Source organism: Mytilus trossulus, chromosome 6 (genome assembly GCF_036588685.1).
Source record: "Mytilus trossulus isolate FHL-02 chromosome 6, PNRI_Mtr1.1.1.hap1, whole genome shotgun sequence".
Classification (NCBI taxonomy): Eukaryota; Metazoa; Mollusca; class Bivalvia; order Mytilida; family Mytilidae; genus Mytilus; species Mytilus trossulus.
This window is the reverse complement of record NC_086378.1, coordinates 25,132,802-25,150,295: the sequence shown is the minus strand read 5'-3', so window position 1 is coordinate 25,150,295 and position 17,494 is coordinate 25,132,802. Positions and strand designations below refer to the sequence as shown.

Genomic DNA, 17,494 nt, shown 5'->3' with positions numbered 1-17,494 from the left:
AATAACCAAAAAAAAATCAAAAGAGCTGAAGTCATTGAAATTGAGATCTACCCATCAACAGAAGCAGTTAATGACAATGAAAAAAGAGATTGGCCATTTATCAAATGTTGTGAGCGAATCACTTGATCTTGCGGATGAAAGGGAAAATAAAACATCAGAAGTTGAGCAAAAATTGTATTCGGTTAATAAACTTTTAAAAAGTACTAAAAAGAAGAAAAAAATTAAATCCTCAAGATTTTCTATTTAAGGAATAGATGAGCTGTATTTGGCAAATGTTTTAGGAGTTTTTGGTCCTCAATGCTCTAAAGCTACGTTCTTAATTTGACCTTTTTAGCTTGTTTTGATTCGGGCGATACTGATGAATCTTTTGTAGACGAAACGCGTGTCGGACATAAATACAAAATTTCAATTATGGTTTCTATAATGAGTTTATTTGCAACCTTTTTTGGCTGCTAGATCCCAATTATTATTACATTAACATATTATGTCTGTTTGAAGTGCTTTGTCGGAAAATACGCGAAGTACTAACATTACGTTATGGTAACGTTGTTACCATAACGCTATACTGTGTGACGTTATATTATACGCATTAGCTATCACAACGATTAAACGTATAGAAAACACAACGCATGATTTACTGAGATTATTCAACATTTAATGGTGCCGTAACCTTTGGATATATATGGATTCAAAGCTGAAGTCAGTTCGTGCTGGACACAAAGGAGCCGTCACGAAGCTACTTGTGAAATTCGACGAGTTAAAGTCAAAAACAGACACAGAAGTTGACGAAGTGAAAGCCCTTGATGATGCCGTCACGCAGAAACAGAAAACATTGATTGACCTGAATAACAGACTTTTGGAACAGACATCGGAGGAAAATCTGGAGCAGGAAATCACCGACTCAGATGAGTATATGTACGAACTTGATTGTAAAATTAGACAAATTCGGAAATTTATTAAGTCCTTTGAAACAAGTACTATAATTTCGCATGATATTGTTGGTCCTTCAACGAGCAGACTTAACCCAGACGCATATAATTTCACACCCGAAGCTAGAGTTGATATGAACACATGTGCAATAGATTCTATCAACCAGCAGTATTCAATGCACGCCCCTGCAGTTCATACCCGTCCGTCGGAGAATGTCATGTTTCAAGTCCCGTCAGAACCGAGATCTTCAAAATCTAATTACCATAGGCTTCCAAAGTTAGACTTACCCTATTTTAATGGAGATATTCTCAAGTGGCAGACATTTTGGGATTGTTTCGAGTCATCCATACACTTCAACGACACTTTAACGCCAATTCAAAAGATTAATTATCTGAAAGCCCAGCTAGAGGGAAGCGCCGCGCAAACAGTAGAGGGATTCGCTTTGACAAATGGTAACTACGAAACCGCAGTCAACCTTCTCAGAGATCGGTTCGGACAACCTAGCAAACTGATACATGCTTACATGAAAGCACTCATGAATTTACCCGCACCGACAAATGATGCTTTTAGTTTAAGGTCTTACGGAGACAGATTAGAATCATACGTACGAGGATTAGAGTCACTTGGTCAAACGTCAGAGATGTATGGTTCGCTTTTGGTACCTGTAGTTTTGGACAAGTTACCGATTGACGTAAGAAAATCTATTGCAAGAGAACACGGGAGAGATAATTTGATGTTGCAAAATCTACGAAAATCAATAACTAAAGAGGTTGAAATACTTGAGGCAGGACAGGGAGTCATGGAACCGGACAGATTACACACCACAGCATTTTTCACAGGAACACAACCAAGATCACACAATAAAGGTAAATTAACTGACACACGGAAGAAGGTAAATACGCATACATGTATTTTTTGTTCAGGTCAGCACTATCCAACGGAGTGCTCTGAAGTAACAGACGCAAACGCTAGAAATCAAATAGTAAAACAGAAACAGCTATGTTTTAACTGTTTAGGGTCACACCGGGTGGCCGCATGTAAGTCTACAAAACGGTGTAAAAATTGTAATGGAATGCATCATACAAGCATATGTAAAGGGAAAGAGGTCATTACAGATACGAAGCAGGAGCCGAAAATACAGCAGACAGCTATCAACGTGGTTGAAACATCAGACACAACTAGTGTATTGCATGCATCACAAGTAAGTCCCGACATTCTCCTAAAAACAGCAACTGCACCAGTTATATATAACGACGTAAAAACAGAATGTAACATCTTATTTTACGAAGGAGCGCAACGTTTCTTTATCACTCAGAAATTAGCCGATAAACTTGAAATTAAAACAACGGGGAAAGTCAGCATTCAACTGTCTGCGTTCGGAGATTTATCTCAGAAAGTTCGTAACTTGGAAACTGCAACAATACAATTACAGACCGACACGGGAGAAAATGTGCGTATAAACACACTCATTGTGCCGGAAATTGCCGTCCCGATTCATAACAGTATTTCACATACTACAAAGAGCTTACCACATTTGAGAGGACTTAAACTTGCACATTCTGTACACAGTGGAGAGCGTTTTGAGATCGATCTACTAATAGGCGCGGATTATTACTGGGAAATTATTGAGGACAAAATCATAAGAGGAAAAGGACCCACCGCTGTACAGTCAAAGATAGGATATCTGTTATCAGGACCAACTATTGGAAATATCAGCCAGCATTCAAGATCTACAGTTCTTTTAAACGTCATTTCATCCCATCAATTGGAGGACACAGAGATTGAAAAGTTTTGGACACTTGAGTCAATAGGAATCAATACATGTGAAAACAAGGAGAACACCAACTATTTACAGACATACCAGAATACAGCTATTGATTACGAGAATGGAAAATACACAGCAAAGTTGCCTTGGAAAGTTGACCACCCAGATTTGCCTTCAAATATGGCCATTGCTAAAGGTAGGACCGAGAATATAATTAGACGTCTAAACCGGGAACCGCACTTGCTACAAAAATACAGTGAAATAATCAATGAACAAGAAAAGAGAGGATTTATAGAGAGGGTTTCAGATACGGAAGATGATAACAACAATCATATGATTCACTACATTCCTCACCATCCTGTTAAAAAAGATTCCGAGACTACCCCTATTCGTATAGTGTACGACTGTAGTTGTAAACCACAGCAAGATTTAGCCAGCTTAAATCATTGCTTAATGTCAACACCACCAAATCTAAATGACTTGACGAAAATATTAATGCGATTCAGAATCGGAAAATATGGTATCAGTACAGATATTGAAAAGGCATTTTTACAGATAGGACTTGAGAAGAAGGATCGTGACGCTACACGTTTCTTTTGGCTAGCTGACCCCGACGACCCACGAAGCAATCTTACAACTTACAGGTTTAAATCGATATTGTTTGGCGCAACATGCTCACCATTTATTTTAAATGCCACTCTACTTAAGCACTTGGACGAAAATGAAAATAGTATAACACAAACGATGAAAAGGGACTTATATGTAGACAATATTCTGTCAAGCGTTGAGACTTATGACGAAGCCATTGCATATTTCAAGGATGCGAGAAATGTCATGTCAAAGGGAGGATTCAATTTGCGATCTTGGAGCTCAAACTGCAGTGATTTAACTGAAATTGCAAAAAACGAAAATTTAGCCGAAAAGAACAAGATTATAAAAAACCGGGTTTTTTTCTAAAGTGAACATTGATTGGTTAAATATTTCTCAGTGTGTTTGAATTTGTTTGATAGCCTTTTGGTCATGACTGTTTGTCTCTAATATTTAATTAACTGTGCATTTGTATTCAGATATCGCAGATCAAATTTATTCGTTCTTTGTGTAATCATACGTTTTTTGATTGAGTTAAGTCTGCTAATTGATATTTTATCGTATGTTTTTATATGTTGTGATGTTATGCTATTGTTTCAGAAAAAGGGAGAAGGTTTGGGCCCATTAAAACGTTTAATCCCGCTGCAAATGTTTGCACCTGTCCTAAGTCAGGAATCTGATGTACAGTAGTTGTCGTTTGTTTATGTAATATATACGTGTTTCTCGTTTCTCGTTTTGTTTATATAGATTAGACCGTTGGTTTTCCCGTTTGAATGGTTTTACACTAGTAATTTTGGGGCCCTTTATAGCTTGTTGTTCGGTGTGAGCCAAGGCTCCGTGTTGAAGGCCGTACTTTAACCTATAATGGTTTAATTTTTAAATTGTTATTTGGATGGAGAGTTGTCTCATTGGCACTCACACCACATCTTCCTATATCTAATAACGGTAAAAATACTAGGAATGATATGGAACACTGAAAAAGATACAATTTCTTTTCATAAAGTTAATGTAACAGATATTAAGGAACCAAACATAACAAAACGTGAAATACTGAGTCAATCATCTCGAATCTACGATCCTATGGGATTACTTTCGCCAGTGTCCGTTAGGGCCAAAATCTTAATGCAAGACCTCTGGAAATACAAACTTGAGTGGGTTGAACCACTACCGTTAAACGTACAACAACAGTGGATGGAATTAGCTAAAGACTTAGAATTTTCAACAAACACAGAGTTACCGAGACAGATTTTAGCTAAGAGTACAGATGAACCAAAACAGTTACATGTTTTCGTTGATGCCAGCCAAAAAGCCTACGGATCAGCTGTTTATATTACAAATGGACAGCAGTCAACATTAGTATTTGCTAAGAGCCGTGTTGCACCTATAAAGACGTTGACATTACCACAATTAGAACTAATGGCCGCTGTGATAGGAGCTAGAATTGCAACACACGTAAAATCAGCTTTATCAATAAACAAAGTCACGTATTGGTCGGACAGTCAAATAGTTTTACACTGGTTAACAACGACTAAACATTTGAAAAAATTCCTTCACAACAGAATTACAGAAATTAAATCTTTAACACAGGATTCAGAGTGGAAATATTGTCCAACGAATGACAACCCTGCAGACCTATTGACAAGAGGGATCAGCGCTTCACAACTAGCAGATGCTAAACTGTGGTTTAATGGACCTGAATGGATCAATTGTTCAAAATCTTGGCCGCAGTGGACACCTAACACATGCATTTTTTTAACGAATATAGATCAAGAGGAAAACGTTACAAATACAATTGAAGGGAATAATACACATGGCATTCATTGCATACTGGATATTATGAGATACAGTACATTAACAAAGATACTACGTGTTAGTTCGTGGATTTACCGATTCATAGCGAATTGCTGCAAATCACGCTCACAGAGAATACAGAGCAAATTCATCACATGCGAGGAACTACAAGCTGCAACAGAAAAATGGATAATAAGTGCTCAGAGGATTTCATTTGATAAAGAAATCAGGACTTTGAAGTCGCAATCGAACACACCCAATACTTTAATTCGACAATTACGACTATATATAGTCTCGATAACCCAGACGCATATATATATAGCGTCTGGGGTGATTAACCGGACTGGTCAGATATTTATAGGGGGCGTAACAAATAATTATATATAGAACATATCTATACATAGCACTTCCGGTATCCCCATTCTATTTAAAAACAATTAATACAAACAGTAAACAGTGTAACGTTACATGTATAAAAGTTATGTGATTATTAAAGCTGACATTTTGTAGTTGACCATATTTTGCCCAACTTGCAGATGGGCATATTTAAAAGAACGATAAAAAAAATGTAATTAATAGCGGTGGTCTTTTTTCTTGAATTTTGTGACACATGTAAAAAAAATAATTAAGAATTAAGACAGAATTTTTTTTCGTGGGAAAAATTTGGTTGATTATATAAAGAAACAATGTAGCATGACTGTAGAGTGCCCTCATTATAACAAGGTCTGGATCAGCCACTGTTTGTGTATAGAGGGTATCGCGCTAAGAGAGCCCAGGGATCCGTAAAGGTGGACCGTTGTACATAAAGCCATACAATATACCCTAATTTTCTGGTGAGTTATATTTTCTCCGACATGTATCCCGAACTATAATCCTAGAACCTCATCTTTATATTTATTGTCATTTTTTCAGTCCTGAACATTTAATACCAATATTTACCACAAGACGATAACCAAGCAACCCAAAATCAATCTTTTTGTATATTATAACACACCACGTTTAATGTTCTCTTATCTTCATACTATATTAATAATGCTCGATAAAATGTCATTTTTCTCTATTTTTGTATTATAGCATACACTCTCTATTCTATGAAATATTTTCCACTTGACGTTATAAGCAACCAACAGTCGGTATATTAATCTATATTGTATCCACATTAGTCTGTATTCTTTATTTTCCCCCTTTTTTCTTAGTTTTGTCTCGTTATTCTTATTTCAGTAAATCCTTGTTATAATTTATGCTTTCCTTTTTATATAATCTTTCAGATATCTGATGCACTTACCTTACTCGAAAAGCACACATCAAGTTACGTTTTTGGAAAGAAAAACAACTCCTACAAATACTAAGATTTCAATGTAGAAAATCCTCCATAACAACTTATTACTGGCAGATCAGTAAGATCATACAATGATCCAACTTTTTATTTACAAAGTTAACTGATCTTAAAATTGCAAACGACAGAATAGTCTGAATGTTTCACAATAATCTATATCGCCTAATCCTTTTGGGAAGAAAACATTTAGGGACCAATCTTCACACAATACCACTTTGTCAGTCTCCGTGTCCATGAAGAAAATTTTAATACATAAGTTAACCAGTCATTCATGAAACCCAATTTATTACTCTTTGAATACATGTTTGAATCAATCACATGGAAAAGATGGAATGGGATTTGTCCCATACTGCATAACTTATAAAAAAAATTAACTGAAAGTGTATTCTCCTACTACAAACTATTATGCTGAGTTCACACGTAATACGAATTTGATTCCAATATCCATCATGTATTAAAAGGCAGCTTCACAAAAATTCTCCTGTACATGTGAACCTTTATATAAAAAAAGTAGATTGGTATGATTGCTGATGAGGCAACAACCTAGCAAAGTTCAAATGACATTGATGTTCGCAAATATAATCACTGCTGGGCCTTCAATATTAAGAAAACTCCATACCATATAAATAACTGAGAAGGGCCAGACATGTAAATGAGATACAATTCAAACGTGAAAACTGTTAAATTTCTTATATGATTTTTGATTTGTTTAATTTCTCTGACATATCTGACAACAATGTGATTCTTGATTTTTGTTTTATTTACTTAATGAATGTCTGTGTACCTTTTTTCGCTTTATGGTGCTGTCAGAATAATGTTTATACTGTGATTATAATGATTGCTGACAGCTTCAGTAATTCAAAACAAATCTTTGAATCTTTTTTTCTTATAAAATTGGAGCTGTTTATGATACAATGAAAATTCAAGTATTATTGATTTTTTTTTAATTCTTCACATTTTACACATAATAGGCTGTGTCCAGAAATCTTCATTGGTTTGTCTACAAAAGAAAGTAAATGTTAAAATCATATTAATTTTTGGTCACCAGCATAGCATATATGAAAAACAAAATGTTTGGAAAAAACATCATACATAAATATACATTTTAAAATGTCTTGGTGCAAGCTGAATCCCGCTACGGCATGCAAGATTATCTCGCTGTGTTGATGACACAACCCATTGGTGGCATTGGGTTGTTTCCTGTTCTTTTGTTGGGTTGATGTCTCTTTGACACATTCCCTGTTTGTATTCTCTATCAAAATCATGCATGAACTTTTATCGTTATTGAAGGCCATATCGTTGCCTATAAGTGCTCACATCCACCTTGTTTGAACTTGGGGTGGATAACTGTTTCATTGGTATTCATACCACATCTTCTTATTTGTATAATGTTGACCTTTTAGTACTTTTATTCTCAGTTTTTGTTTAAGTCAACAGTATGTCCTCTTAATTATGTTGATGTCTACTTTTGGTAATGTATATCACTGGGATCAGTCACCGGTTGTTGCCTCATTGAGACCTCCTTTCATTGATGCTGGATCTATTGTTTTGCATAAAATCGAATTTTCAGTGTTTTCCTCATGGCATGGTTTTATTTTAAGGTTTAGAAAGCTAATTGGTATATATTCACCGACAACATTGCATGTATTCTTTTATGATTTTTTTTTTAGTGTGGAAAAAATGCCTTTTAAAAGTGCAAAAAAGTATTGTCCAGTTCACCAGTCCAGACTTTGTTTACTAATAGTATATTTAAATTACTTTTTATAACAACGTGTCCCACTTCTTCTATGTTTGTACAAGCTAAATGCATTTGTTTAAAAAAAAATCGAGCACAAATCATTTAAACCGTTTGGTGTATGTTCAAATTGGCATCTTCTCGATATACTTTGTTTGGTTTTCTTCTGCTATTAATGTTTTTGGATTGCGTTCCCTCTTTTAAATGTGTACAACATTGCGTATCATTCCTCCCCCCTTTTTTTTTTACACATATCAAAATGCGAACTCCATTATACAATGCAGACAGATACAACAACTTATCCTGGATGAAGTTCATATTTCATAGCACTTTCAATAAAGTATTTATGAAGTTAAAGATAATACAAATCAACCACAAAATGTATTTATAGCGTACACACGACTGTTCGAGTGGTCCCAGTCAATACAAAAATTGCCATTTATTATATATATTATTATATCTTGCTTGCGTAGCACGGACATGCATGAAAGAATATAACTACTCGGTGTTTCAGGTTGTATTAAAACTTATGTAACAGTTTGTGTTGTTATATCATGTTTATATCTTACCAAAATTTGATGTGCTGTTATTTTCCTTTGGGGTGATGGAAGCCATGCTGTCTGGTGTTTTCCACGATTTGTATGTCGTCACAGAAAAATATAAATAGCTTTAAACAACAATCGGTACACTCGGGCTTTTCAATAGTATTATCGTAATATAATTTCTTCCGAAGTCAATAACCAACTTCTTGGTTATTCGTCTTGGACATTATCTTCAAATACAAGCTAAAAAATCCGATACTATTCCGAATGTCATAAATTACCATTTTTATATCACTTGTCATCCAGACGCTATACTTTGAAAAATAAAGCGGCTGGATGATCGAGACTAGACTATATATAGACGAGAAAGAAATTATTCGTTGCCGCGGGAGAATTCATAATGCTCCAATTAGTGAAAATTCAAGATTTCCGTGTTTATTACCAAATAATTATCATTTCACTGAATTGCTTATATCGGAAGTTCATAAGAATTTAAAACATTCAGGAGTATTAGCCACAGTCACCGAGATTCGCCAAAATTATTGGATACCTAAAATACGTCAACAAGTGAAAAAAGTTCTTCGTAAATGCGTCACTTGTCGTAAAGTAACCGGAAAACCGTACAGTGCGCCAGATCCTCCACCTCTACCAAAGACAAGATTAATGGAAGCACCACCGTTTACCGTCACAGGTGTTGATTTTACTGGAGCGTTATATGTTAAAGACAATAACGGACAAGGGAGCAAAGTATTCATATGCTTATTTACATGTGCGTCAACGCGCGCAGTGCATTTAGAGGTCGTCACAGATCTTAAAGAAAGATCTTTTTTACAAGCGTTCAGAAGATTTACGAGCCGCAAGTCTTTGCCGAGAGTGATGATATCTGACAATGCGTCAACATACATGGCCGCATCCGAGACTTTAGAGAGGCTTACCAAATCTGAAACCTTAAATGATGCGTTATCCGTCTGTGGAACGACTTGGAAATTCATAATAAAACGAGCTCCCTGGTATGGTGGTTGGTGGGAGCGCTTAAAAGGACTAACAAAAATGTGCTTACGAAAAGTTCTTGGAAGATCGTACATTACATTGGAGGATTTACAAACAATAGTCACCGAAATTGAAGCCGTGTTGAACGATCGGCCTTTAACGTATGTGTCCACCGACATCGAGGATCAGGAACCTTTGACACCATCGCACCTGCTTTATGGGAGAAGGATTACAACTACACCGTATCCACGACAAGACATCGACGAAAATACAAGTTTCATAGAAAGAAGCGACATTTCTAAACGTGCTGAACTACAAACTTTCGTAATTGACCAATTTTGGTCACGATGGAAATCAGAATATCTTACGTCGCTACGTGAATACCACACCCGAACAGGAGATAACGACCAGACAATTAAAGTGGGAGATGTTGTTCAAATCCATGAAGACAAGTATCCAAGAAACAAATGGACAATTGGAGTCGTTGATTCTTTTAAAATAACTGGAAATTATGGACTTACGAGAGCAGCCGAAGTGAGAACAAAATCCGGACGCTTTTCACGACCGATCGTCAAATTATATCCCTTAGAGATATGTGACAATATCCACCCAAAGGAAACACGTGAAACTCAACAACCGGGAACTAGTAACATACAAAGACGATTACCGTTTCGTGAAGCCGCCGTGTGTGCCAGGAGAAACATCCACGAATGGACCAAGAAATAAACTTTAATTGTGTTTATTTAAGGTTAAGGAAGTAGATTATTTTATTTGAGATGGACATTAATTTTAAATATTTATTTATCTATATTGTGAATTTACATTTTTTAATATTTTCATATAAAAATTTCACTTTTGTCGGCCCCCAGAATGTCGGAAAATACGCGAAGTACTAACATTACGTTATGGTAACGTTGTTACCATAACGCTATACTGTGTGACGTTATATTATACGCATTAGCTATCACAACGATTAAACGTATAGAAAACACAACGCATGATTTACTTAGATTATTCAACATGCTTATCCAATTTTGTCAATATTGCTTGAAGAAAAAAAAGAATAAAGGATTTTTCCGATAAAATTCATTTTAAAGCTATCAAATAATGTTTAATTCAAATCCGTGTGGACTACAAGTATTCTAATATGAACTAACTATCAGTCAAATAACCAAAAAAAAATCAAACGAGCTGAAGTCATTGAAATTGAGATCTACCCATCAACACAATGAAAAAAGAGATTGGCCATTTATCAAATGTTGTGAGCGAATCACTTGATCTTGCGGATGAAAGGGAAAATAAAACATCAGAAGTTGAGCCAAAATTGTATTCGGTTAATAAACTTTTAAAAAGTACTAAAAAGAAGAAAAAAAATAAATCCTCAGAATTTTCTATTTAAGGAATAGATGAGCTGTATTTGGCAAATGTTTTAGGAGTTTTTGGTCCTCAATGCTCTAAAGCTACGTTCTTAATTTGACCTATTTAGCTTGTTTTGATTCGGGCGATACTGATGAATCTTTTGTAGACGAAACGCGTGTCGGACATAAATACAAAATTTCAATTATGGTTTCTATAATGAGTTTATTTGCAACCTTTTTTGGCTGCTAGATCCCAATTATTATTACATTAACATATTATGTCTGTTTGAAGTGCTTATCCAATTTTGTCAATATTGCTTGAAGAAGAAAAAGAATAAAGGATTTTTCAGATAAAATTCATTTTAAAGCTATCAAATAATGTTTAATTCAAATCCGTGTGGACTACAAGTATTCTAATATGAACTAACGAGACATCAGTCAAATAACCAAAAAAAAATCAAAAGAGCTGAAGTCATTGAAATTGAGATCTACCCATCAACAGAAGCAGATAATGACAATGAAAAAAGAGATTGGCCATTTATCAAATGTTGTGAGCGAATCACTTGATCTTGCGGATGAAAGGGAAAATAAAACATCAGAAGTTGAGCCAAAATTGTATTCGGTTAATAAACTTTTAAAAAGTACTAAAAAGAAGAAAAAAATTAAATCCTCAGAATTTTCTATTTAAGGAATAGATGAGCTGTATTTGGCAAATGTTTTAGGAGTTTTTGGTCCTCAATGCTCTAAAGCTACGTTCTTAATTTGACCTTTTTAGCTTGTTTTGATTCGGGCGATACTGATGAGTCTTTTGTAGACGAAACGCGTGTCGGACATAAATACAAAATTTCAATTATGGTTTCTATGAGTTTATTTGCAACCTTTTTTGGCTGCTAGATCCCAATTATTATTACATTAACATATTATGTCTGTTTGAAGTGCTTATCCAATTTTGTCAATATTACGAAACTATAAATATCTTTCATGGAAGTGGGCGGTTTAGCTAGATTTGGAACCAAGTTCAACCCACCACTTTTTTGCGGTAAATGCCTGTACCAAGTCAGGAATATGACAGTTTATTTTCCGTTGGTAGCTCACGTTTGATTTTGACAGTTTTAATGGATTTTCCGTTTATAGTTCACCTTGGAGTCCGATATTTTTGTTATACTTTTTACACTAATAATTGACTTAAATGTTACATGAAAAATAAGACATGAGAAGGTTAGCGTAATGGAACCAGGTTTAATCACCATTTTCTACATTTGAAAATGCCTGTACCAAGTCAGTAATATGACAGTTCTTGTCCATTCGTTTTTGATGCGTTTTGTTATTTGATTTTGCCATATGAGTATGGACTTTCCGAATTGATTTTCCTCTAAGTTCCGTATTTTTGTGATTTTACTTTTTGCTACTAGGCGACTGGTATTCTCAAGAACTGAGTCCGACAGCGGCGAAAACTACAGGGTATTGACGGTACAAAATCAATGAATTCGGTAAGGGGTTATAAGCGGGGTTTTATAGTATCGATTTCAGTGTGTATGTCATGTTTTCCAGGAGCAACCTTAGATATGCACCTTCACGGAAGACGTTTGAAGTTTATGTTTAAGATATAATAGTAATTATGTTCTCTATAATAAAGATGACAAATTGATCCTAAAATTAAACATATTTCAAATTTCTCCAACTCATTGTACTTCAATTAAGAATTAAATGGGGTTTTTTTCTGTAAATTCATTTAAATGTAAATGCGTTGACCAAAGTCATTTTGATATGTTAATTCCAGAATCCCGCGAGATTGCTGTTAGCAAATAAAAAAAAAGTATTATAATGAAACATACATGTAATGTAATTAATTATCAATTTTAAATACATGACAAAGAACAATACAAAGAATCTCGTCTACAAGTTCTCGCGAGACTACAAACTATACCAGACAAAAGAGCAGTTTACTGTAAAACTATCCCTGTTTGAATTCATGGAATCGGAAAAGACAAACTTTTTCACTGTCACTTGTTGCTATGGAAATTTCCGATGAAATACTTTAGTGCCGATTGCATCGACGATACTACCAGTGTGAGTGCTATTATATATTTTACATTCTAGGAAAAAATATGAAAACGAAAGACAGTCTGCAGATTTTGAACATTGTGATGCACAGCGAATAATATTACGTTCTTTTAAAAACAAATCTGCGGTAATAACAGGATCGATAGCCGAATCTAAAGACACAAGAGTATAACCGTCACTAGGAACGTCTGCTCGAGATAATGGCGTACTGGTGACGTCATTTGGAATAATTGGAGATGTTTGCGTTGTTTCGGATTTCGTTTGATCTGGAAAAAAAGAAAATAATACATATTTCTAAATGTTTTATGTTTGTCTAAAAGAGACCGTAAACTTCACTGAACTGGACATTGTTTATTTTTACTTTTAGTTTTTTGTGTACTATTTGGAGTTTAGTATGGCGTTCATTATCACTGAACTAGTATATATTTGTTAAGGGGCCAATTGAAGGACGCCTCCGGGTGCGGGGCTACATTGAAGACCTGTTGGTGACCTTCTGCTGTTGTCTTTTCTATGGTCGAGTTGTTGTCTCTTTGACACATTTCCCATTTCCATTTTCAATTTTATTGTTGTTGATTTAGATCTTATATATATGTCTCTGGTTTTATCAATATATTTCAATAGAATATTTGTTGTTAACTTTGATGGTATGGAAATGATAAAATCATGCTTTTTTAAATATGCTGTTATGAAAAATGAATTAAGAATTATATCATCAATACAAAGACTCCTTGTCATCCTATAGCTATGATTTGTTTTCTTTTTGGTTTATTATTTTCTTATTTTTTTAATAAGTTTTGAATTTTCAAAAAATGGTACCGATAATGATATTAGATTTTACAAATTTAATTTTAAATTTTAATTTTATTCGAAACCCACCTCATTTGTTCTTCTATATTTCTTGTGTCAATCTACTTAGATTCAAATAATATATTTACTTAAATGGCCATGGTAAGCTTTTCTTGTCCGTCGTCTGTCTCTGAAACTTATGGGTTTATCAAAACCTAACTCAACAACAATTATCTTAAGATGATTTAGTTAAAATATAGCATCTGGTTATTCCGTCAATCAGTCAAAATAGTTACTATAAAAAGATTCTAGGAAAAAATCATGAAAACAAATAAAAAATAATAGTTTGTCAAGTAGCGGCTAAACTTGCAAACATAAAACATGAGTATCCCATTCAAAAATTATGATTATAAAAATCTTAAATCGCTCGCTCGTCCCAAATTTTAAAGTTGAAAAATCCATAGAACAAGAAATTAAATTTTGTGGCCCAACCAATTCATAGATCAATTAAGGATTTTTGCATGGTTTCATGACAATAAGATATCATGTACAAATGTAAGATTAAACATAAAAAAGCGCTTTGCCATTGTACAATCAATAACTTGTTATTTTATTTAAACTTTTTATTATTTTTATTTTCATTATAAATTACTGATTAACGTACCTTCAATAACGTTACAGAATTTATATACATCTTCGTTTAAGGTACTGATATCTGTGTTGTAGAATAGTGCGCAGGTTAAAAGGCCATCCCATGGTTGCTTGTCGCAGGAAAAACAGCCTCCAAATCGTATTGTTCCGGGAAATATCAGATCGGTGTCAGCCAAAGAAGTGATCATATCTAAATTTGTTCCAAGAAGATTTATTCTCAATTCCTTTCCACTTTTATAAGATATCCAAACTCCTGCCCATGCATTAACAGGAAGTGGATCAAAAGTGGCGCACTTTTGTTCAATATGTTGCGATCCAGAAATGCTTGCATATACCTTGACGCATGCGCTTGTACTATCAGCCAGTCGTACTATTACTTCATTTATTCCGTTACTCTCAGTTAAGGATTTGTAGTCAAATATCATCCTGTCGACAACTGATCGTGGATTCATATAAATGAAAAACGTAAATCCACTGAATGTTCCAACTTCATTTATAGTTACATCTATATATCCAGACTTCAAGTCTATAGGTGCATACCGTAGATCAGGATGAAATCCGGAAAATGTTAAATTATAATTATTAGCGTCACTCAGTGAGTTCGATTTTCTTGCGATTTCATCGGCATTGTGTTGGTCACCTAGCGGCCATACCATATATGGATCAGTTGCAACTGTACAATCTAAAAATTGTGAACATGACATTAATTGTTTTGATGTAATATTTTCACACTGAAGTTCTTATGAATGAAAATTTGAATTCTTCTACGTGGAGGTTCGTGTGATTCACAGAAAGACATAAAGTAGAAAAAAAGTAAACAAGCATAGCGCTATCAGATTTGATATTAAGCCTGGCGCTCTGAACATTTAAATGTCGCTTCTATGTAAACTGCACATGAATTTCTGTCGATATCTGTATCTTGGCATTGCACAAGGTCATGTTTCCCCCCCGACTGTTTATGACGTCTTTACACTTAATCAATTGGTTGCTTCAACTGTGTACAGGTTGATAATTTAGACTTAGGTGCATGCTTTTTTTTTATTAAGTGTTAGTGGCTTTGAACTAGGTGTCAGTTAGTGTCTTTTTGTTGTTGGGATGTACAAGTACCCGGCCACGTTCACTCATATTTGTAGTATTTGTATTTTATCCATCTGATGAGTTAAGCATTTTTAAACTGATTTTTATAGGTCGTTCTTATGTTGTACTGTTATACCACTTTCCCGGGTTAGGGGGAGGGATGGGATCCCACTAACATGTTTAACCCCGCCACATTCTGTATGTATGTGCCAGTCCCAAATCAGGAGCCTGTAATCCATCGGTTGATGTTTGTTTATGTGTTGCATATTTGTTTTTCGTTCCTTTTTTGTACATAAATTAGGGCGTTCGTTTTCTCGTTTGAATTCTTTACCATTGTCATTTCGGGACCTTTTATAGCTGCATATGCGTAACGTATTACTTTTTTGTAATAAAGGATATGCAAATAATAGAAATTAATTATTTTTGGAGTCTGTTGAAATAATGGAATTTTCACTCCATTATACATCCAGACAATCTTACAAACCACGCATTTACTATACAATTAAATAGTTAAAAAAAAACTGAGTGCAAATTTATTTCCTCTAACGTAAATCTTTCTTCTGTCATGAAAATGGTAAATTTGCTATGGGGAAATGTCTCATTGGCTCTCATAAACTATCTTCTTATATCTAGAGAAATTTACTCTAGAAGTGAGGTGAGATAATGGGAACTGATAATTTTCTCCTTTACAGTATCTATTTATGTTTTGAAAAAAACTTTTTCGAAAGGTTTAATGTATTCCTACAGGTACCAATTGCGCCCCTTTAAAAACAGACATGTTCCTGTTTTGTTATGAATCACAGTTTATTCTTAACCGAGTAAAGTAAATTATGACATCTTCTCATTTTTTTTATTTCAGTCTGAAACCCTGAATTTCTGGGCTACCTCAAAAACATGTGTCGTCTTTTAATCGAAAAAAATAATACTTTCATTACCCCTAAAGGTCGTGTTTGCTTTATCTGAAAAATAGTTATAAATAATCTTTGTCAATTTTTGTGGATCTTAATTAAATAGTTGCCATTGTATGTAAACAGCAATCAAACCAATCATGTTTTGTGGGAGAAAGTACTTTAAAATTCTAAATCATCAAAAGAATGTGTTTGTAAAATTCTACCTGGTTGCCATCTTGAATAGGAATATCCCAGTCCGATAGGTAGATAAAATTAAAATTTCTCATTTAACCCATAAAAATAGAATTTTGGGAATAATAACTTTAACCAGGAACATTTATATTGATTAGGTAAACTGTTCTCAGCTTTAACCTTCAATGTATTACCAGTCTGTGTATATGTAATAGGTTGCTCTCTATGATAACTAACATTAATAACATTACATAGAGAGAGAAACAGACGAGAGACACAAATGGATATTCAAACTCATATAAATAAATGAAAAGTCTAGATAGAATTATTTCCCGCCAAAGTTTCAATGAGTTATATCTCGAAAAAACGCGCACAACCCCTTCATTTTTGCTGGTATTTTAGTTCTTTCGTTTATATACTATCAATTTATAACAGTTTTTTTAAGTTTGCTATTTTGAAGAAAAAAATTAGCAAACATCCTTTTTCAGAAAAAAGACTATGTAATAAATACTGTTTTACTTACCTACAACAATTAGAACTATCAATATACAAATCCACTCCATCGTGCAATAGAGACCATGTCGTTCGAAGCCTTTATTCTGAATGTTGCGTTTTTTATGATATCGCCTGATTTCTTTTTTGTTTTGCACTTTATAAATAACATGATAATGCAATTATGTTAGTACGCATCATTGCCTCCAAATTATGGATTCAATAGATGTATGCAAATCTTAATTTTTCACTTACAATGAAATTAATGCATCTGTGTTTGGTGATTTAAGTTTTTTGTAATGTAAAT

General features: G+C 34.3%; 2 protein-coding genes across 2 annotated transcripts; both read left to right on the top strand.

The window, feature by feature from the left end:
- The first annotated feature begins 682 nt into the window (after positions 1 to 682).
- LOC134722441 (uncharacterized) lies at positions 683 to 5,461 on the top strand. Its single transcript, XM_063586062.1, has 2 exons — positions 683 to 3,575; positions 4,287 to 5,461. Exons 1-2 carry the CDS (start codon positions 683 to 685, stop codon positions 5,459 to 5,461), a joined length of 4,068 nt encoding a protein of 1,355 aa, XP_063442132.1.
- A 3,562-nt stretch (positions 5,462 to 9,023) lies between these two features.
- LOC134722440 (uncharacterized) lies at positions 9,024 to 10,403 on the top strand. The gene has a single exon (XM_063586061.1). The coding sequence runs from the start codon at positions 9,024 to 9,026 to the stop codon at positions 10,401 to 10,403; it is 1,380 nt and encodes a 459-aa protein (XP_063442131.1).
- Positions 10,404 to 17,494: the final 7,091 nt, after the last annotated feature.